Source organism: Urocitellus parryii, chromosome 10, assembly GCF_045843805.1.
Source record: "Urocitellus parryii isolate mUroPar1 chromosome 10, mUroPar1.hap1, whole genome shotgun sequence".
Taxonomy (NCBI): Eukaryota; Metazoa; Chordata; class Mammalia; order Rodentia; family Sciuridae; genus Urocitellus; species Urocitellus parryii.
The window spans coordinates 510,614-533,289 of NC_135540.1; the positions used below are offsets into that span (position 1 = coordinate 510,614).

The 22,676-nt window shown below is 52.4% G+C and overlaps 1 protein-coding gene across 1 annotated transcript in view; it reads left to right on the forward strand.

The window, feature by feature from the left end:
• Positions 1–22,676, forward strand: part of Synpo2 (synaptopodin 2) — a 148,499-nt gene that overhangs the window by 98,866 nt on the left and 26,957 nt on the right. Inside the window, exon 2 of the mRNA XM_077803517.1 lies at positions 20,025–20,176. Within this exon, the coding sequence (XP_077659643.1) occupies positions 20,025–20,176 (152 nt within the window). The remainder of the gene's footprint in view (positions 1–20,024; positions 20,177–22,676) is intronic.

Genomic DNA, 22,676 nt, shown 5'->3' on the forward strand with positions numbered 1-22,676 from the left:
CCCTGTCCACCTGGTGTGTGTGGTAGTCACAGTGGACCATGGCTCTCAGTGCTCAGGCTGCGGTCTCCCTGTCCACCTGGTGTGTGTGGTACTCACAGTGGACCATGCCTCTCAGTGCTCAGGCTGAGGTCTCCCTGTCCACCTGGTGTGTGTGGTAGTCACAGTGGACCATGCCTCTCAGGTGCTCAGTCAGGCTGGGGCTCCCTGTCCACCTGGTTTTTGTTTGGTCACAGTTTACCATGCTTCTCAGTGCTCAGGCAGGCTGGGGCTCCCTGTCCACCTGGTTTTTGTTTGGTCACAGTGGACCCTGCCTCTCTTTTCTGACGTGTCTGGTTCACCTGTGCTTTCTGAGGGTTTTGGAGACAGGCTGAGCCTGAATTGATGTCTGTCTTCTCAGCGGGGAAAAGACACAGCCAGAGAGTTGTCTCTCAAGCATCTCACAGTGCTGGGTCCTTGTGGGATCCGCCATAGTGCAGAGCAGGACCATGAGGCTTGGGCCAGCATGGTGGGAGGCTGTGCTGTGCCGTCCCGGGCTCCCTCCCAGGTAGCCTGCTGCTTGGGTGGACAGACGCAGTCCTCCTGCTATCCTCCTCCCGGCTCGGCAGTACTTTTATGGGCACTGCTTGCCTCTGACTCTTATTTCCATTTCTGGACAGCCTGTTCAGAAAGGCACATTCTTTCTTGAGACGTTAAGAACTTCCCTCTGGTCACCCTGGCTGTTCTCAGTCCATCTATAGCAGGGAACTGAGTGTTTCTCTTCTCATTCGTTCCTTGTGGATTTTGGAGTTTGCTCTCAGCAGGCTGACCCCTCCCTCCTTGCCAAAATCTTCTGTGTCCCTGGCTCCTCCTAGGAGCTCCGGCTGGGCTCAGGAGAGGAGCCGGTTCCTGGAGGAGCCAGTGTGAGGCTTCTGAAGAGGAGTGGGGTGCCCTGCCCATGTCCACCTTCTGCTCCTCAGCTCGGGTCAGGCAGGGCTCGGCCAGCTGTCCTGAGTCCATATCAGTCACGGGGGATTACAAAGCTCTGAACTGATTCATATATTTATCCAGTACCCTCACTGGCAGGGGCATGTGCTCTGCGTCTGTTGGGTGGCTCAGAGTGTGAATTCAGCAGGCAGCTCATAGACAGGCGTGTGAGCCACTCTGAGCACCAGCATGAGTCACGTTGGAAAGGCAAGTTTTCTTTTTGGTGAACAAACACAAAAGAATCACATTATCTTGAATATTTTAGACATTATTCTGTGTGTTTGGCGGATGAGAAAATTAATAGAGAACTTTTAGAAAGCATGATTTTTGTTTCTTAGGACTTTGGTAAACAAAAGATTAAACAAAATGTTTGCATATCTGTTTATCACAATCTTCTTGTAAATGTGCATTGACTGGTGTTTCCATGCTTGGTTCAAAATTCACAAATCCAATTTATTCCTTTCCAAGGAACATTGGAAAGGAGTTAAGGTCCTTGGGGTCTGAACTATGTCAGCCAGAAAACTGGCTGTGCCACCCTTGAGCAGAGAGCTTAACCTCTCTGGGTCAGCTGTTTTCTGAAGACTAAGGTGTCCAGGTTATCATTCTCCTCACCCTAGAGCTCTGTAAGGTTCTGGTGGGAGGTCCAGTTCAGCTGGCCACTTGTTGACAACGTGACCTTGGGATCCAGGACAGGGCAGACTTAGCTCTGTCTGCTGTAGAGAGTGTGAGGTCCTGGCCCCCAAGGGCAGGGGTGCGGGAGACGAGGCTCTGTCTCTCGTGGCCTTCTGTGTTGGATGATGGGGTTCTGGGACTCCCGTTCTGCAGGGAGTCACCTTGGGAGCTCAGATGACACTTCATCTAACAGCTACAACCCTGAGACCCAGAAGAGAGGCCTGGACCAGTTTCCTGAGTCCGCCTAGGGACCCCGCTGCCTCGAGAGCCCCAGAGGTAGTGGGAAGGTCCTGGGGTGCACAGGATAGGAGGACGGGTGGGCACTAGGGGACCCGGGGCAGGTCTGGACCAGGGGACCGTCTCCTTCCACACAGCATGGCCCTGGGGCTTTGGCCTTACCCAGAGGGGAGGAAGGAGGGGCTCTGAGCGTCACCAGGCCTCAGGGCTCCCCCACCCCAGCCCTGGTGAGCACCGAGCTGGTGGCTAGCATTGCAGTTGAGACCTGCACAAAAGCCATGCTTCCCCTGAGTGGCCAGAGAGTCCACACAGGACGTCCACCCAGCACTCCACAGGGTGCCGTGAGACCAGACGACCTCAGTGCAGGTCTCCATGTGAGTTCACTGCTTCTCAAGGCCAGGACACCTGGGAACCAGAGGGGGAAAGCGTGGTGTCTTCGTCCGTCTTTCACTCTACCAAAGCTACGCGCATCCACTAAAGAGGGAGGCGGCTGTTGGACCCCGGGGGCTGCCTCCTTAAGGGACTGACTCTTCCTTCGGTTTCTGCCTCCTGCCTGTGCCCTCGTTGTCCATCTGCACAGCACCATGCAGGGGAGGACCAGACTCAGTCATCTGACCCGGCCGGCCTGGAGCTGTCAGTGCCCCCAGCCCCATGCACCCGACATGGAGGCTGCTTGGACCCCGAGGGAGTCGACTTCAGGCTGAGGCTCTCTTCAGAGCCCTGTCCTCACCGTCCTTCCTTTCTGGTCTCATGGCTAATTTATCCCAAATGCTCTCCGCCCTCTAATTACCCCCCTGACCCTTGAGGTGTCACAGAAGCCCCAGTGAGGCCGCCTGCCTCGGCCCACTTCTCTGTCTTCTGCATGCTTGTACCTTGGCAGGTCTCTGCCCAGGACACAGCTGTCTTGAGGAATCTCCCTCTGTGATCCTCTGGGAAATCCCCTCCTCCCAAGGGACACCCCTGTTTCCTGGGTCCCTCTGTGATCCTCCTGGGAATCCCCTCCTCCTGAGGGACACCCCTGTTTCCTGGATCCCTCTGTGATCCTCCTGGGAATCCTGTCCTCCCGAGGGACCCCCTGTTTCCTGAATCCCTCTGTGATCCTCCTGGGAATCCTGTCCTCCCGAGGGACCCCCTGTTTCCTGAATCCCTCTGTGATCCTCCTGGGAATCCCGTCCTCCTGAGGGACCCCCTGTTTCCTGGATCCCTCTGTGATCCTCCTGGGAACCCCCTCCTCCTGAGGGACACCCCTGTTTCCTAGATCCCTCTGTGATCCTCCTGGGAATCCCGTCCTCCCGAGGGACCCCCTGTTTCCTAGATCCCTCTGTGATCCTCCTGGGAATCCCGTCCTCCCGAGGGACCCCCTGTTTCCTGAATCCCTCTGTGATCCTCCTGGGAATCCCGTCCTCCCAAGGGACGCCCGTTTCCTGGATCCCAGGCCTCCTTTGCTCCGTGTTCTCGGGGGCCTAGTCTTTAGTTGCTTCCTCAGGCGGGTGAGGAAGAAGAGTCTCTGGGGCTGGCGTGCTGAGCCCTGACCCTCCTCTTCCACGCTCTCTCTTAGCTGATGTTTGGGCCAGTCTTTTTTGCTGCTGTGACTAAATGACCCAGCCAGCACTGTAGAGGAGGGAAACCTTACTTGTGGGCTCACGGTTTCAGAGGTCTCAGTCCATAGAAGGCAGGCTCCCTTTCTCGGGGCTCGAGGTGAGGCTGAACATCGTGGCAGAGTGTGGGGTGGAGGGCAGCAGCTCACCTGGTGATGGGGAAGCAGAGAGAGACTCCACTCTCCAGAGCGTGGCTCCAGCTCCCACCTCCCCAGCCACCCCCTCCACTTCAGTCACCGCTCAGTTCATCCCTATCAGGGGACTGATTCGCTGATCGGGTGAAGACTCTCACAACCCAGTCATCTCTCCTCTGAGCCCTCTTTCCCTGCCTCACACCTGGTCTCTACAGCGTGCGTCCGGTGAGCTGTCTCACTGAGGGTGAGCCAGGTTGACGAGGAGCAGCCTTCCACGTTAGGCTGTTAGGACGGTGGCCCAGCCCCTCACTGGGAAGATCTCACCCAAATCCAGGGGGCTCTGTAGCAAGAAGAGGAAACTCAGCCTCACCCAAATTGTGTTTTATAAACACTTTTTCAAACTTTGAAAGTCTTGTCTCAAGAAATTAATGTTTTTCCTTTGAACCTGATTTGCATAGGCTGCTGTACAGTTGGCTTGAGTTAGATTGAATGTTAAAAGCTTCACATGTTGCCATTCGATCCACTTAACTATTACAAGATGCCATATTATCTACAGCTGATTTAATTAATATGTAGGTGGTTTTTCCTATAAAACAAGAACCTGGCAATTCTATTTCTTTGCTTCAATTTTATGTAACCATAAAGAGGAAATTGAAATTTCATCATAGTTTCAAACGAAAATCAAGAACAAATGGAAACCCCTGTTTTCAGCATGGCAGATTCTGTGATGGGGAGAGAATGGTAAGAATTACAGTTAAGCTGGACTGGACTGTGTTGCTTGTGCATGGCGGAGCCCTCAGGGGCCAGCTGTGGGCAGCGTGGTCTGCTCCAGAGGAGATGGGTGCTGGCTTTCTCTCGGAGTGCTGGTGTTCATGGCCCACTGGCCCCTCTGCTGAGGGGGTCTTCGTCTCACCGTGAGAGGGCCCCGCGGGAACCCACAGAACAAGGACCCGACTCCCCATCCCGCCTCTTTGAAGTGTCATTGCCTGAGTCTGAATCAAGTTAAGAACAGGAAGGTCCCCTAGAAGAAAGCCACTCGGTCACCCAGTGATGATCTGATCGTCGCACATGCACGCACTCACACGCACACTCTCACACGTGCACTGACAGGCACCCACACACAGCAACTCTCAGGCACACACTCACACACTTGCACTCTCACACACCCACATGCACACACAGCTGGCTGCGACCTGACCTCTGCTCAGGATGATGACGTGCTCTGCCCACAGCAGCCCTGGAAGCACCCCAGAGGGCAGGTGCACGTGCAGGTGCCCAGCTGCAGCGGCCACCACCAGCTTCCAGGGCAGAAGGGCATCGCTGGGTTTCTGCATTTTGACAGACCTGGAGCTGATGCTCGCTGTGGTCCCTGCCTGTGGCCTTGGCGGCCTCAGGGGTGTAAGGGCCACCACACCAGCACTGTGTCCACCCCAGTGTGTGTGCAGAGCATGTGTGGGGCACACTGTGGGGCAGGTCTGACCTCACTTGAGGGGCAGGGCCCTGGCTTCCGCTCGGCCGCTCACCTGCAGTGGGGTGTCCGGCACGCTGCTGGAGCTGGTGTTGATGGGCAGTCTCCTCCCCCCTGTACTAGCTGAGCACCCAGCACTGTGTTGTGCTGGGCTCTGCCTGGGCCTCCCACGGACAACGCCCACCCTCCTCCTGGAGGCCGAGGCCGGCTCTAAGCTCCCATGGGACTGCTGCTCGAGTCTCAGCAGCGGGCAATCTGGGCTACAGTCCTCTTCCCTCTTATCTGTCTAGAACGTCTGCCTCGGCTGGCCTCCGTCATTACTGCACTCCAGGCCTGCTGCCCACCTGGCGCACCAGACAGCCAGCTCTCACCTGGTGCAATTAGCTAACTAATCAGACGGACAGCATGAGCAGACTCTAGCTCCAAGGGCATCTCCGTGTCCACCCACACAGACCTCAGGCAGGTGGGGGGTGCCAGGCTCTGGCCTGCCCCGTGGGCTTCCCTGGGGCTGCACCAGCTCTGTAGGCCAGATGAAGACACTCCTGCAGGCCGTCCTCACCCAGCCGTGAGCAGGGGCAGTGTGTCAGCCACCCTGGGCCCACCAGCAGGACACTCATGGACAGCAGCACCTGGCCTGGCAGCTTCCCTTCCTCAAGTGCAGGATTTGGGCCTCTCTGCAGCCTAGTCCACAGGCACCTGGGAGACCATCACGCCAGGTCAGCAGCATGTGGCGCTGCCTCTGCCCCTGGGTGTGTCCACCTCCTGACGGCAGCCTGTCCACGGCAAACCCAGGTTTGACTCTTGGCTTGTGACTTAACTCGGGGGCCTGAGGACGAGGTTGGAGTGGAGTGACGGTCAGGCGCAGCTAGGCACAGGCGGTCAGGACAGGACAGCTGCCTTCGCAGGGAAACCCGAGTTGTCCCTGATGTCCAACTGCCCGCAGAGCCAGTCCTTTCCGGGATCCACCCTGATGGCGGTTCCTCATCAATTCTTCAAAACAGTCTCACACCTGAAAGAGACTGAGAAGAATAAACAGGAAGTGGTGGGCTCCGGAGGGGTCAGCTCGGGACTTGGACAGACACCCGAGGCTCCAGGGGTGCTGGTCACGCAGAGCCCCTGTCCCTCAGGCCAGCGAATCTCCAAGCACAGTCTGCAAACTGCCGGCCCTCTAGGAGGAGCGGGGACACCAGTAATGATCATTAGTCATGATAACACCGAAGACCCCAGTTATCATTAGGGACCTGAGAGCCACTGTCGCAGGAGGGTGGAGGCCCCGAGTTGGCAGGGACCATAGCACTGTGCCACGACTTCCCTCCCGAGTTGCCACCTGTGTGGATGGAGCAGGGCAGAGGTGGACAGGCCAGCGGCGCTGCTGCATCCTGGGGTCTGATGTCTGGGGGTCCTGGGGATCCTGACATCCCCCACTGCACACTGGCGAAGGAAGCCACCACTGTCCCAGCTACGTGACGTGAGGACGTTGTTAGCGACGTCTTTGCCCATTCTCTCCTCTCCCAGTGTCCGGCACGTGGGACTGGATTCCTTGGACTACAGCCGAGTGCGACAGTGGTCAGCCTGCTCTGCTAACTGCCTCAATTAAACCCCAGAGGCCGCTTCACACAGCTCCCTCCAAATGGGAGCACCGTAGCTAGCCTCGTGCGCGTGTGTACACGTGTGTGAGCTGCAGGAATCCGGAGGAGGTCACTGGGCCTGGCAGCGTCGAGAGAGCGCCAGGTTCCTGGCGGCTTGGTCCTGAGCAGGACGGCGGGGCTGACAGGGCTCCACAAGTCTGCACTCTGGCTGTGTGGAGCACGGCTTCCCATTAATCTATTTCTTTATAGTTTTATTCATGAACAAAATGGAAGAACGAACTGCCGCATCTGGTCTGATCAGGCAGGAGAGTCACGGTGTCTAGAGCCAGGGAGAGCAGGGCATCCAACAGACAGGTTGTGCGGGCACAGGAAGCACTCGGTCAGAGCACCACGCTGGCCGCACGGGCCCAGAGCCCAGGTGGTGCCACGGGCCACAGCGTGGAGCCCAACTCTGCTCCGCAGGCTGTAGACAAGGGAGCACTGGTGCGAGTGAGGGCTCCTGGGAGTTCCCCTCTGTCCCTTACCTCGGGGTGAGGTCTCAGGTCAGCTCTACCCTCATAGGGAAGAACTTGTGCTTTAGCCTGAGAGCTGCCCCTTCCTAGCTGACCACTGCCCTCAGCTCCCTGTGCACTGGGGATGACGTGGGGTCACTGTCGTTAACGCCCTTTGATCTGCTGGGGCTCAGTGGAGACGCGGCGCCCCTCTGGGTGTGCTGGAGCCTTCAGGCCTGGAGCACGGCCCCCGAGTGTCTTCCCCAGGGTCCTGGCCCTGGCCTTGGCCCTGGCGTAGGCGTGACCTCCTCCTGCACAGACCAGTGTTTCTCTCTCCATCTCCCTTCTTCTGGAAACCCAAACCAGAGGGTATCAGGGTCTGGTAAAGGTGACCAGGCAGACCCTGCACAAGCTCTAGTGGGCCTCAGTGAGCTCAGCGCCCGGGGCCTGGCCCTGGAAGACAGCCGGTGCTGGCTAAGAGATTCCTTAGGGGTCTGGTCTCTTATTAGAAGAGTGATTACTTAGTTATAAGCTGAATGTCCTGTTCACAAACAAACCGAGATTCTGGAAATCCAAATAGTGAGTTCTACTTCTGCCCTTTTCTTATCAGTTCTGATTAAATGGATTATTCATCAGATCGTTCCAATTTTACATGCACTTTCTTATTTCATACTCAGTGTCACTGTTTTTCAAAGGAATCTGCTTAGTTCAAAGGCTCCTGTGCACTCTCATGGTTTAAATCAACTGGACAGTAGGCGGGGACGTGTCCGCCCGGGCACTGGCCCTGGCTTCTCTGGGAGCCAGATGTTTACATTCTCGGGAGAGGAAGGAGCAGAGATGCCTTTCCTTCTTTGTGCCTGTTGGTCTTCCAGCTCTCAGCTGTGGCTGCCTGTGCCTCTGCCATCTCCTTGGTATGCAGACTCCCTGCGGCCCCGGGCCCTGCACCTGTCAGGGACGTTATGACTCCAGGGGCCTTTCCAAAGTTGCTACAGGAATGCTTTTACTTCTATGGTTCCTAAGGGTAGAGACCACAAGAGGAAAAGTCCTGTCCAGTATCTGGACATGCGAGTGACAAGAACAGGAGCGCTCCTGCCCTTGGACATCGGCATCAGTCCTGGGCCACCCGCTGCCCCTGCTGAGCAGGCATCCAGGGCTGAGTCAGACCAGCACTGGGCCTGAGCTGCGCCTGTCCCTGCCCCCACACGGAGGCGGTGGGTGGAGGGAGCCCGCCTCCTCTCCCTGCAGAGCACTGAGGCCTGTGCCAGTGGGGATGGTCCCTCTCCCCTGGCCTCTCCACAGAGCTTTCCTTTCTCACGCTGACTCCCTGCTGGGCGTCTGCAGTGGCTTCTTAGCCTGACCCTCCTGGTCCTGGGTCTTGCTGGTCCTCTGCCCTCCTCCGCTGCTCTCAGAAGATGGCCTCCCTAGTTCTCTGGTAGGCTTCCTGCATTGCCTCTGTCCCGAAACATCGGCCTCTGCAGCCCTCCCCCTTCTTTTCTGTTTGAGAAATGGGAGCCTCTTCCTGTTGCCTTGTCTGTTTGTCCTTAGTCCCATGACTATCAGTCCGAGGCCTGTTGGAGGGATAAGACACCTCTTGAATTACTTTCACCGGACAAGGATGTGGTAGGAGCTTTTAGGATGGAGTGAGAGGGCAGAGTTCAGAAAGCCCCCCAGGAGAGCTCCAGCAGCACCGCGGGACTCACAGACCCAGGGATCCCCATGCTGCCAGAATCAGGAACCTGGGGACCCAGAGGCAACAGACGGGCCAGGTCAAGCGCTTGCTTGGAGGAACAGGCTGCTGGTGCGCCTGCTGCCCCGAGGAAGGCCCAGCCAGATCTGCCAGCACAGGCCCCGCGGTGCAGCGTGGCCCGCCCAGGTGCAAGCTTCCTGCGAGGCACTGGCCACACTGGCTCCTGCCCCAGGCCCTCAGCTTTGTGGCACGTGGGGCACCGGAACCAGGGACAGGAGTCCACACCAAGCCAGTCGTCCCCACGGGCAGGGGCTGCTCGACTGCTGGTTCACCACTGGCCACATCCTAGACGAATCTGCAGTGTGTCTTCATTTTCCCATTTTACTGTTTGACGCCCTGCGCTACCCAGGACATGATTAGCTTCCCACAAAGGCTTCACCCGGCTTGCCCTGCCTTTCAGTCCACCACATTCCCCTCTGTTTTCTCTTGGCTTCTCCTTCTGATAAGGTGACATTGCTATTTACTGTTGATTTCTGGAAATACTGTCCCACTGTGAACATGATCCTTAACCACAGTGAATTCAGCTTTGGTGCTAGGAACTGCCCATCAAAGGCAGAGGTTGGAGTACAGACCCCGTATGCCCATCTTTAGAAGAAAACTGACCAGGGCCAGGACTCATGACCCCATTAGAAGAACACTGACTGGGATCCAGGACTCATGGTTCATTAGAAGAACACTGACTGGGATCCAGGACTCATTGTCCATTAGAAGAACACTGACTAGGATCCAGGACTCATGACCCCATTAGAAGAGCACTGACTGGGATCCTGGACTCATGGTCATTAGAAGAACACTGACTAGGATCCAGGACTCATGACCCCATTAGAAGAGCACTGACTGGGATCCAGGACTCATGGTCCATTAGAAGAGCACTGACTGGGATCCAGGACTCATGGTCATTAGAAGAACACTGACTGGGATCCAGGACTCATGGTCCATTAGAAGAACACTGACTGGTATCCAGGACTCATGACCCCATTAGAAGAACACTGACTGGGATCCAGGACTCATGGTCATTAGAAGAACACTGACTGGGATCCAGGACTCATGGTCATTAGAAGAACAATGACTGGGATCCAGGACTCATGGTTCATTAGAAGAACACTGACTGGGATCCAGGACTCATGACCATTAGAAGAACACTGACTGGGATCCAGGACTCATGGTTCATTAGAAGAACAATGACTGGGATCCAGGACTCACGGTTCATTAGAAGAGCACTGACTGGGATCCAGGACTCATGGTTCATTAGAAGAGCACTGACTGGGATCCAGGACTCATGGTCATTAGAAGAACACTGACTGGGATCCAGGACTCATGGTCCATTAGAAGAACACTGACTGGGATCCAGGACTCATGGTCCATTAGAAGAGCACTGACTGGGATCCAGGACTCATGACCCCATTAGAAGAGCACTGACTGGGATCCAGGACTCATGGTCATTAGAAGAACACTGACTGGGATCCAGGACTCATGACCCCATTAGAAGAGCACTGACTGGGATCCAGGACTCATGACCCCATTAGAAGAACACTGACTGGGATCCAGGACTCATGGCTATTAGAAGAACACTGAGTGGGATCCAGGACTCATGGTTCATTAGAAGAACACTGACTGGGATCCAGGACTCATGGTGCATTAGAAGAACACTGACTGGGATCCAGGACTCATGATTCATTAGAAGAACACTGAGTGGGATCCAGGACTCATGGTTCATTAGAAGAACACTGACTGGGATCCAGGACTCATGACCCCATTAGAAGAACACTGACTGGGATCCAGGACTCATGGCCATTAGAAGAACACTGACTGGGATCCAGGACTCATGGTCCATTAGAAGAACACTGACTGGGATCCAGGACTCATGACCCCATTAGAAGAACACTGACTGGGATCCAGGACTCATGGTTCATTAGAAGAACACTGACTGGGATCCAGGACTCATGGTCCATTAGAAGAACACTGACTGGGATCCAGGACTCATTGTCCATTAGAAGAACACTGACTGGGATCCAGGACTCATGGTTCATTAGAAGAACACTGACTGGGATCCAGGACTCATTGTCCATTGGAAGAACACTGACTGGGATCCAGGACTCATTGTCCATTAGAAGAACACTGACTGGGATCTAGGACTCATGGCCATTAGAAGAACACTGACTGGGATCCAGGACTCATGGTTCATTAGAAGAACACTGACTGGGATCCAGGACTCATGGTCCATTAGTAGAACACTGACTGGGATCCAGGACTCATAAAACCATTAGAAGAGCACTGACTGGGATCCAGGACTAATGGGCATGAGAAGAACACTGAGTGGGATCCAGGACTCGTGGTTCATTAGAAGAACACTGAGTGGGATCCAGGACTCGTGGTTCATTAGAAGAACACTGACTGGGATCCAGGACTCATGGTTCATTAGAAGAACACTGACTGGGATCCAGGACTCATGACCATTAGAAGAACACTGACTGGGATCCAGGACTCATTGTCCATTGGAAGAACACTGACTGGGATCCAGGACTCATGGTTCATTAGAAGAACACTGACTGGGATCTAGGACTCATGACCCCATTAGAAGAGCACTGACTGGGATCCAGGACTCATGGTCATTAGAAGAACACTGACTGGGATCCAGGACTCATGGCCCCATTAGAAGAACACTGACTGGCATCCATGACTCACGGTTCATTAGAAGAACACTGAATGGGATCCAGGACTCATGACCCCATTAGAAGAACACTGACTGGGATCCAGGACTCATGGTCATTAGAAGAACACTGACTGGGATCCAGGACTCATGGTCATTAGTAGAACACTGACTGGGATCCAGGGCTCATGTTTCATTAGAAGAACACTGACTGGGATCCAGGACTCATGGTTCATTAGAAGAACACTGTCTGGGATCCAGGACTCATGGTCATTAGTAGAACACCGACTGGGATCCAGGACTCATGGTCCATTAGAAGAACGCTGACTGGGATCCAGGACTCATGGTCCATTAGAAGAACACTGACTGGGATCCAGGACTCATGGTCCATTAGAAGAACACTGACTGGGATCCAGGACTCATGGTTCATTAGAAGAACACTGACTGGGATCCAGGACTCATGACCCCATTAGAAGAACACTGACTGGGATCCAGGACTCATGGTTCATTAGAAGAACACTGACTGAGATCCAGGACTCATGGTTCATTAGAAGAACACTGACTGGGATCCAGGACTCATTGTCCATTAGAAGAACACTGACTGGGATCCAGGACTCATGATCCATTAGAAGAACACTGACTGGGATCCAGGACTCATGGTCCATTAGAAGAACACTGACTGGGATCCAGGACTCATGGTCCATTAGAAGAACACTGACTGGGATCCAGGACTCATGGTCCATTAGAAGAACACTGACTGGGATCCAGGACTCATTGTCCATTAGAAGAACACTGACTGGGATCCAGGACTCATGACCATTAGAAGAACACTGACTGGGATCCAGGACTCTTGGTTCATTAGAAGAACACTGACTGGGATCCAGGACTCATGGTTCATTAGAAGAACACTGACTGGGATCCAGGACTCATGGTCATTAGAAGAACACTGACTGGGATCCAGGACTCATGACCATTAGAAGAGCACTGACTGGGATCCAGGACTCTTGGTCATTAGAAGAACACTGACTGGGATCCAGGACTCTTGACCATTAGAAGAACACTGACTGGGATCCAGGACTCATGGTTCATTAGAAGAACACTGACTGGGATCCAGGACTCATGGTTCATTAGAAGAACACTGACTGGGATCCAAGACTCATGGTTCATTAGAAGAACACTGACTGGGATCCAGGATTCATGGTTCATTAGAAGAACACTGACTGGGATCCAGGACTCATGGTTCATTAGAAGAACACTGACTGGGATCCAAGACTCATGGTTCATTAGAAGAACACTGACTGGGATCCAGGATTCATGGTTCATTAGAAGAACACTGACTGGGATCCAGGACTCATGGTTCATTAGAAGAACACTGACTGGGATCCAGGACTCATGGTTCATTAGAAGAACACTTACTGGGATCCAGGACTCATGACCCCATTAGAAGAACACTGACTGGGATCCAGGACTCATGGTCATTAGAAGAACACAGACTGGGATCCAGGACTCATGACCCCATTAGAAGAACAGTGACTGGGATCCAGGACTCATGGTTCATTAGAAGAACACTGACTGGGATCCAGGACTCATGGTCCATTAGAAGAACACTGACTGGGATCCAGGACTCATGGTCCATTAGAAGAACACTGAGTGGGATCCAGGACTCATTGTCCATTAGAAGAACACTGACTGGGATCCAGGACTCATGACCATTAGAAGAACACTGACTGGGATCCAGGACTCTTGGTTCATTAGAAGAACACTGAGTGGGATCCAGGACTCATGGTTCATTAGAAGAACACTGACTGGAATCCAGGACTCATGGTCATTAGAAGAACACTGACTGGGATCCAGGACTCATGACCATTAGAAGAGCACTGACTGGGATCCAGGACTCTTGGTCATTAGAAGAACACTGACTGGGATCCAGGACTCATGACCATTAGAAGAACACTGACTGGGATCCAGGACTCATGGTTCATTAAAAGAACACTGACTGGGATCCAGGACTCATGGTGCATTAGAAGAACACTGACTGGGATCCAGGACTCATGGTTCATTAAAAGAACACTGACTGGGATCCAGGACTCATGGTTCATTAGAAGAACACTGACTGGGATCCAAGACTCATGGGTCATTAGAAGAACACTGACTGGGATCCAGGATTCATGGTTCATTAGAAGAACACTGACTGGGATCCAGGACTCATGGTTCATTAGAAGAACACTGACTGGGATCCAGGACTCATGGTTTATTAGAAGAACACTGACTGGGATCCAGGACTCATGACCCCATTAGAAGAACACTGACTGGGATCCTGGACTCATGGTCATTAGAAGAACACTGACTGGGATCCAGGACTCATGGTTCATTAGAAGAACACTGACTGGGATCCAGGACTCATGGTCCATTAGAAGAACACTGACTGGGATCCAGGACTCGTGGTTCATTAGAAGAACACTGACTGGGATCCAGGACTCATTGTCCATTAGAAGAACACTGACTGGGATCCAGGACTCATGGTTCATTAGAAGAACACTGAGTGGTATCCAGGACTCATGACCCCATTAGAAGAACACTGACTGGGATCCAGGACTCATGGTCATTAGAAGAACACTGACTGGGATCCAGGACTCATGGTTCATTAGAAGAACACTGACTGGGATCCAGGACTCATGGCCATGAGAAGAACACTGACTGGGATCCAGGACTCATGGCCATTAGAAGAACACTGACTGGGATCCAGGGCTCATGGTTCATTAGAAGAACACTGAGTGGGATCCCGGACTCATGGTTCATTAGAAGAACACTAACTGGGATCCAGGACTCATGGTTCATTAGAAGAACACTGACTTGGATCCAGGACTCATGGTTTATTAGAAGAGCACTGACTGGGATCCAGGACTCATGGTTCATTAGAAGAACACTGACTGGGATCCAGGACTCATGGCCCCATTAGAAGAACACTGACTGGGATCCAGGGCTCATGGTTCATTAGAAGAACACTGACTGGGATCCAGGACTCATTGTCCATTAGAAGAACGCTGACTGGGATCCAGGACTCATGGTTCATTAGAAGAACACTGACTGGGATCCAGGACTCATGGTTCATTAGAAGAACACTGACTGGGATCCAGGACTCATGGCCATTAGAAGAACACTGAGTGGGATCCAGGACTCATGGTTCATTAGAAGAACACTGACTGGGATCCAGGACTCATGGTCCATTAGAAGAACACTGACTGGGATCCAGGACTCATGGCCATTAGAAGAACACTGACTGGGATCTAGGACTCATGGCCCCATTAGAAGAACACTGACTGGGATCCAGGACTCATGGTTCATTAGAAGAACACTGACTGGGATCCAGGACTCTTGACCATTAGAAGAACACTGACTGGGATCCAGGGCTCATGGCCATTAGAAGAACACTGACTGGGATCCAGGGCTCATGGTTCATTAGAAGAACACTGACTGGGATCCTGGGCTCATGGCCATTAGAAGAACACTGACTTGTGCCCAGCCCCTGCATGGACCCATTAGTAGACTGACTGAGATCCAAGCCCTGCATGGTTCCTTGGAAGTCTGACTGGGAGTTAGAACCTGAGTGGCCCCATTAGAAAACTGATCAGAACCCAGACTTTGTGTGGCCACTTAGAAGTCTTACTGGGATCCAGGCCATGTATTGCCCCATTAGAAGTCTGACTGGGATCCAGGTCCTGCATGGTCCCTAGAAGTCTGACTGGGATCCAGGCCCTGCATGGCCCTTTAGAAGTCTGACAGGGATCCAGGACCTGCATGGTCCCTAGAAGTCTGACAGGGATCCAGCCCCTGAATGGCCTTCTAGATGTCTGACTGGGATCCAGGCTCTGCATGGTCCCTAGAAGCCTGACAGGGATCCAGGCCCTGCATGGCCCGTTAGAAGTCTGACTGGGATCCAGGCCCTGCATGGTCCCTAGAAGTCTGACTGGGATCCAGGTCCTGCATGGTCCCTAGAAGTCTGACTGGGATCCAGGCCCTGCATGGCCCTTTAGAAGTCTGACAGGGATCCAGGCCCTGAATGGCCTTCTAGATGTCTGACTGGGATCCAGGCCCTGCATGGCCCTTTAGAAGTCTGACAGGGATCCAGGCCCTGAATGGCCTTCTAGATGTCTGACTGGGATCCAGGCCCTGCATGGCCCTTTAGAAGTCTGACAGGGATCCAGGCCCTGAATGGCCTTCTAGATGTCTGACTGGGATCCAGGCCCTGCGTGTCCCTTTAGAAGTCTGACAGGGATCCAGGTCCTGCATGGTCCCTAGAAGTCTGACTGGGATCCAGGTCCTGCATGGTCCCTAGAAGTCTGACTGGGATCCAGGCCCTGCATGGCCCTTTAGAAGTCTGACAGGGATCCAGGCCCTGAATGGCCTTCTAGATGTCTGACTGGGATCCAGGCCCTGCGTGTCCCTTTAGAAGTCTGACAGGGATCCAGGTCCTGCATGGTCCCTAGAAGTCTGACTGGGATCCAGGCCCTGCATGGCCCTTTAGAAGTCTGACAGGGATCCAGGACCTGCATGGTCCCTAGAAGTCTGACAGGGATCCAGGCCCTGAATGGCCTTCTAGATGTCTGACTGGGATCCAGGCTCTGCATGGTCCCTAGAAGTCTGACTGGGATCCAGGCTCCGCATGGTCCCTTAGAAGACTAACTGGGATCCAGGCCCTGAATGCCCTTCTAGATGTCTGACTGGGATCCAGGCTCTGCATGGTCCCTAGAAGTCTGACTGGGATCCAGGCCCTGCATGGTCCCTAGAAGTCTGACTGGGATCCAGGCTCCGCATGGTCCCTTAGAAGCCTACTTACTCATTTGAAACCTTAGTGCTGCAGGTGTTGCTCTTGCTGGCCTCCCAGTGACCATCTGCCTGTTGTGCTGGTGACACCTAGCAGAGGCAGTGGGTGAGAGACTGCTTGTTAAATCGCATTGGTGTGAGGAGGTTCTGCCTAGTGCCTGACGTAGAGAATCGGAGAGCACAGGAGTCCCAGTGAGAGCTGCGGGCGGCAGAGGAAGCAGGCCCACACAGGAGGCCCTCTTTGGAGACCCCAGGGCTCTCTGAAACTGTCTCCTCTCCCAACTTGCCGGGCCTGAGACTTGTCTGCTGACAGTTCATGACAGCTCAAGTCAGCCTCCGTGGAGACCCAATTCAGCACCTTCTCTCTCTCCAGTTCTGGGAGAGGTGCAAAGGAATAAATAATAGCAGAAAAGGAGCTTTCCCGTTGTGCCACAGAATCATTAATACGACTTAATGAGTGCACCCAAACCTTCTGATCTGTTCTGTGAAGTTCAGATTATGTTGAATTTCCCAGAAGTATTAAATTTTGATTTTGTCTTGGTTGCCATAAAATAAATCTTTCCTGGCATTGATCAAAAAGTGATAAGCAATGAAATGCAGTGTTTGGTGGCTGTCTCTTAGTGATGATTGAGTTGAGAGACACTGGACGGGAATGTGACATTCTGCAGGTGGCAGCTCCTCTCCGTCTGATGTGAGGGGTGTGGGATGTGGTCTCTCAGGGATGGTTTGAGGGGTTACACGGTGAGCCCACCTAGATGTGCCGTCAATTCACAGCTTGCAAAAGTTTGAAATATGTTCATCCATAATACTGACTAAATGTTTTCCAATTTTTAAAGACGATGTAAACATGATTCTGAAATAGCAAGTGGAAGAAGAGGAACACAACAAAAGCGGCTAGTCTTTGGAGGAACCAGGCTGGGCCTTGTGGCCTCTCCAGCCTCCCTGCCTCCCAACTCTCTGCACCACCTGGCTGGTCTCACACTCCCCAAGTGCCCCCGCTTGCCTTGCTCAGGGGGCTGTGCTAGAGAATTCCGGCTGCTGATGCGCGTGGCAGGGCGCAGCGGTCCAGACACCTCGCTGGCCCACTTTCTGCTTCTGTTGTGTGATTGAGGCAGGTGCCCCACGGCCTGTTTCTTGTTCTCCTCTGTGAACGAGGGCTGTGTGGCTGCCAGCGTAGCCCTGCTCTCCAGGGGTCCTGCAGGGTGGGTGATATGGCACACAGCACAGAGGCGACTGGTGCTGGGGTGTCACTGGGGGGAAAGGAGAGCCAGTTTGTATTCTTGTTTTTTTTTCCTGGTTCTGGGGACTGAACCTGAAGCCAGCTCTCTACCCACTGAGCTACATCCCCAGACCCTGGGCTCCCGTTCTTCCTCAGCTGTGAAGTGGGCTGGCCGAGGAAGGGCATTAGCGCATCCTCTGAGGAGGCCAGTGAGGCAGCGCCCAGTGTCTGCAGGAGCCTGGAGGAAGAGGGGCCCACGCCAGGGCCACTCTGCTCACCCAGCGTGTGGCCAGGGAGCTCTGTTCAGTCGGGGACTCGCCTGTTTTCCAAGAATCCATTCTGTGTCCTGCTCTGCAAACACAGGGCGCCACTTAAAACTCAGACACCCACTGCTGCCGCGGGAGCCACGTGGCCGCGGGGCTCTGCCTGTGAAAGTGAGTTTTCTGTTTGCGTCCTGGGACATGGCTCCTTTGAACGAATGATCTTATCCCTCAAAAACATGCTTCATCATCTGATGCTACTTTACATATAAATTTCAATGAATGAAAAGTGAACAAATAACGACTCCTGATTTACATGTTCATTTTTGGGTATTGTTTTATCCTTGGCTCATTACCAAGTCTCTTGTGATCCTTTATCTTAAGTTTTTCATTCAGGGGCTGCAGATTTAGCTCAGTGGTAAAGCATTTGCCTTGACTGCATGAGGTCCTGAGTTCTTTCCCTGCACCCCCAAAATAAGTAAATAGGTAAATAAATAAATAAAAATGTCACGCAAAACAAAATAAATATACTTGGCAGTTTAATTGATTGAAAATCAAAATAGGGTGACTATTCTCTTTTTCATTGCCTTTGTCAATTCCTATAGTCTTGAAATAAACTAGTATGTTCTTCCCTGAAAGTATCAGGCCTCTGGTACATTGTAATTAAAGGGTGACCCTCCCCATCCTCCCCTCCCTCCCCTCCCCCTACCTCTCCCCCACCCTTCCTCCCACTTCTCCCCTCCCCTCCCCCACCACTCCCCTGCCCTCCCTCCCCTCCCCTCCTCCTACCTCTCCCCTCCCTCCCATCCCCCACCCCTCCCCCCAACCTCTCCCCTGCCCTCCCCTTCCCAGCCAGCTAGCCAAATCGCCTTAAACCCCAGAAGTCAACGTCAAATGCAAAAGCTCTTGGAGAGGCACCCCTCAGGCCTCGGCCAGTCCATGTGCTCACCCCCAGTGAAACCTTGACAGGAATCAGTGGGCAGCTATCAGAGGTTCCCTGAAGTCTGTTTCAGTGCCCAATCAGACACACGGCTGGCTACAAAAACTTCTTCATGAACTGCCACTTCTCTGGTTCAACCTCTCTGAACTGGGGATCCTGACTTTAATAGCTGGAGGGACCCCCTAGGTGGAAAACATCTAGAATAGCATCCTAAAGTGTCTTAAATTTGAGGTTGGGGCTTGTTTTCTGAGCACCCCTAGGCTCGTATAATAAGATGAAATCTAAACACTTGAGGTCACTCTGGCTCCCAGCAGGAAATAGGTGGTGTGCTCCAAGTGGTGAAGACTGGGTATGCAGGGACTCAAGGCAGCCCCTGGGGGACAAGAAGTGACAGGAAGTGCTCAGAATTCAGAGATCAAAAGCAGGCAGCTCATTACCTGGGGCCTGAGGGTGCCAGTGGACAGGGAGGGCCACTCCAGCTCAGCGGTGGGAGGGAAGGACTGACGGCTACTGGGCTACTGCTCTCACCAGAAGCAGAGCCCTGCAAAGCCAGGCCCAGCAGGCCCAGCAGAGGGAGACCCAGCTTCACAGTGGCCTGCTCCCTGTGACCACCTGTCACCAGGAGGCAGGGGGCTAGGAGCTCAGCCAGGGTCCACTGTGGGGGAGGGCAGCACTGGACCCTGACCCGGCCTGCAAGACTCCTGCCTCTGGTCCTTGGCACCTGGGAGCTGGTGGGCGCCTGTCACCTGCTCTCCTCTGCAGTTCTCGATCCACCTCCAGCTGCTCTTCCACGTCCCCCTAGGTCCCCTTTGTTAGAACATGATGCAGTCCTCCTAGCAGGATTTTCATTAGCAACCAAGTGCTTCCTCCTTTCTTGCTGAGATTTGCTGGTTTCTGTCAATCAAGGCTTTCTCTCCTGGACAAACTCCCTGGCTGCATGATCTCCTCCTGGTCCAGAGGTGATTTCACCCTCCGTGCATCTGCACGATCCCCTTCTTGACTGGATGCCCTGTCCTTGGTGTCCTGAGTCACAGTGCCCACCTTCCTTGGCAAGTGGAGGGCTTTTAAATTTTACTTGGATGAGAAGAGGCACTTTCGATTGGGGTAGACAGCCTAGTAGGTCCACAGGTGGCTGACAGGGCAGAGCCATCTGCAGACGTGGCCTGTCTCCTGTGGGTGGTGGCGTGGTACTCAGGCTGCATGACTGTAAAATGTCTCCTTTTTCTCTCCAGATTCGAAGCCAGAGCAAAGCCTCTGGGGCCGGGCTGTGTGAGGGGGATGAGGTGGTGTCCATCAACGGCAGTGCTTGTGCAGACCTGACCTACCCCGAGGTCATCCAGCTCATGGAGAGCATCACTGACTCCCTGCAGATGCTCGTCAAGAGGTACGCCGGTGGGTGGGACTCTGTTCTCCCCTGCAGCTGGATGGGGACAGCCCTGGGACCGATGGAGGACTGGGGTGCTTTGTGGGAGGCCAGCACCACGAAGCAGAAAGGCCAGTGTGCTTGAAAAATGGGAATTCTGTTCCACTGAGCTTTTTGATTAATTGAGAATTAACTTGAAAAATCTTTGGTTCAAGCACTTTGTTGAAAATCTGAGGTATTTTATACTGCTTCCTTAGAAAGCTCAGTATATTGAACATAATTTAATATTTCTTTCCAAGAAAATCTTTTCAGATTTTCTGATGGATCAGGATCACTCTGATTATAATTCCCAGATGAATTTAAAATGTTTACATGGAACCATGGGACTATAAAACATTTCAGAGAAAGAGGATACCTAAGAGAAGTGGGGGAAGCAAGCAGAAAACTTAAAAACCACCAGATTTCTGCTTCTCAAGACCTCCAGTAAAATCAATATTTGGATATGGTCCAAAGCAGATGATGAAAATTAAGATTTTTAGCTATCAGAGCAAGTCAGTTGTGCATATGGTGTCTCCAAATACCAGTATTCCTTAAAAATGCACAGTAGAAGTTTTGACCATCAAAATTAAAGAACACCGAGGCCAATCACAAAAACTGTCACATAAATTTTAGAGGGTACAATCACAGGACATTCTGTGCTGATTTCGCAATTGAAGCCATGATCATTATAAGGACTCCAGAAAGCACCCTGGCTTCCCCAGAACGGCCTCTGGGAGATGTCGGGGACCTCGAGGTTGTGCCTTAACTCTACCCAACAATGGCATACAGCACCCTCCTCTGCAGTCAATCAGTTCAGTGACATTTCTGTATATACAGGCTCATCACAGCCAAAATATGTGACAGTAAAGGAAATCTAGAATATTCTTAGGACCAGATCTGTATTTGCTCATCAAGCTCTGTGTTAAGGCCGTGGACAACACTCATTTATTAAACCTCATTCACTTGTAGAAGGAACCCAGCAAGAATATGACCAAGTGCTGCCCAAGCTGGCCATCACCATGTACAAATCTGGGACGTGCCCTGCGACTTCCATCTGTCCCTTATATTCAAAACAACGAACGACCTTTTTCACTCGGTTTCCCTCTGAATGTGTGGCCCCTCCAGGGCCCAATCATCTGGCCACACTGGTGGTCGGCCAGTCCACTCCTCATCCCTGTTCTGATTGTGAGGGCCACTGCTGGGAAAGTCCTGGATGATTCAAAGCTGCTCCTGGGCACATTTACTTTCAGAAATAGGCAGACTGCTACTTTTAATAACTGGAATTACTGTGATTATTATTTTTCTCTAAAGTATTTTTTAACTTTTTATAAAATACATACTTGATGGAATAAAAAAGGAACTCACATTCAAATCAGCCCAGAGGTAGTCGCCATTATCGCCATGATCACTACCACCATCACCACCATCACTCCTTCTGTGGCCTGAGCAGTGATTCCTACCTTAACCATTTCTCTCACTCTTGTCTGCCGTCTGTCTCTAGCAGACATGTGTTTGACCTTTTCTGTATGTTTGCCCAGAGGTGGCCAGATAAGACTGATTTTAAACACTCCTTTACCATTAAGTCTGTATTATCTTAAATTTCATTAAAATGATAGAATATTTTTAAATGAGTACCTATAACCATGTTGTATAAATTGTGAAATTGGATACCTATGTAGACTGAAGAGAAATAAGTCATTAAAATTTAACTTCTCCCTCCCTCCTTCAAACTTTTATGATTTTTCTTCATGTATATATATCTTGCTTCAGCTACCAAGAAAGGCTAACATTTATCGGCCCCTGGCCTGGTTCCAGACTCTCAGGCTGGAGGGAATGGAAACCACCTCCTCTCAGCTCCATAGCTGATTGCTAACATCATTCACAGTGACTCAACCTACTTCCACACCAGTCTTTCCTAAATTAAAACTCTCTGGCCCCCTCATATTCCGTTTGATAGAGTATATTCACTATCTCCTGCATAAGGATATAATTTAATATTTTTTAAAGATTTTTTTTAAATTGTATATCACCAGGGAACTTTTCAGATTTACTTACATAGAGAACGCTGCATTTTTGTTTTTTTGTTTTGGTCACATGCGAAGTTTGGGTGTGACATTCTGCCACACACTAAGGGAAGTCACAGGCAGAATGCCAGGAGCCTTCTTCAGCTGGTGGCCCTGCACTGTCAGCCTGCATTTTGAGGGAGGCACAGAGGGGCAGGGACAGCTCCTGTGCTACTTGGAAAAACCTCCAAATGTAAGGAATGAAGGCATCAGCAGCAGCTGCCCTGTGAACCACACTTCTCTTCCAAAAGCAGTTAGAGTTTAGAGTTTCAGAAGGAGGCTGTGTTTAACTCCTGAACTGACATCCCTTCTTCTCACAGACCCAAATTTGCAAAACCAACTGAAAAGGGTAAGGTCAAAACCTGAGGGCTGCAGAGAGCAGCTTTGGACTCTCAGCTAAGTGGAGGAGGAGGAGCTTG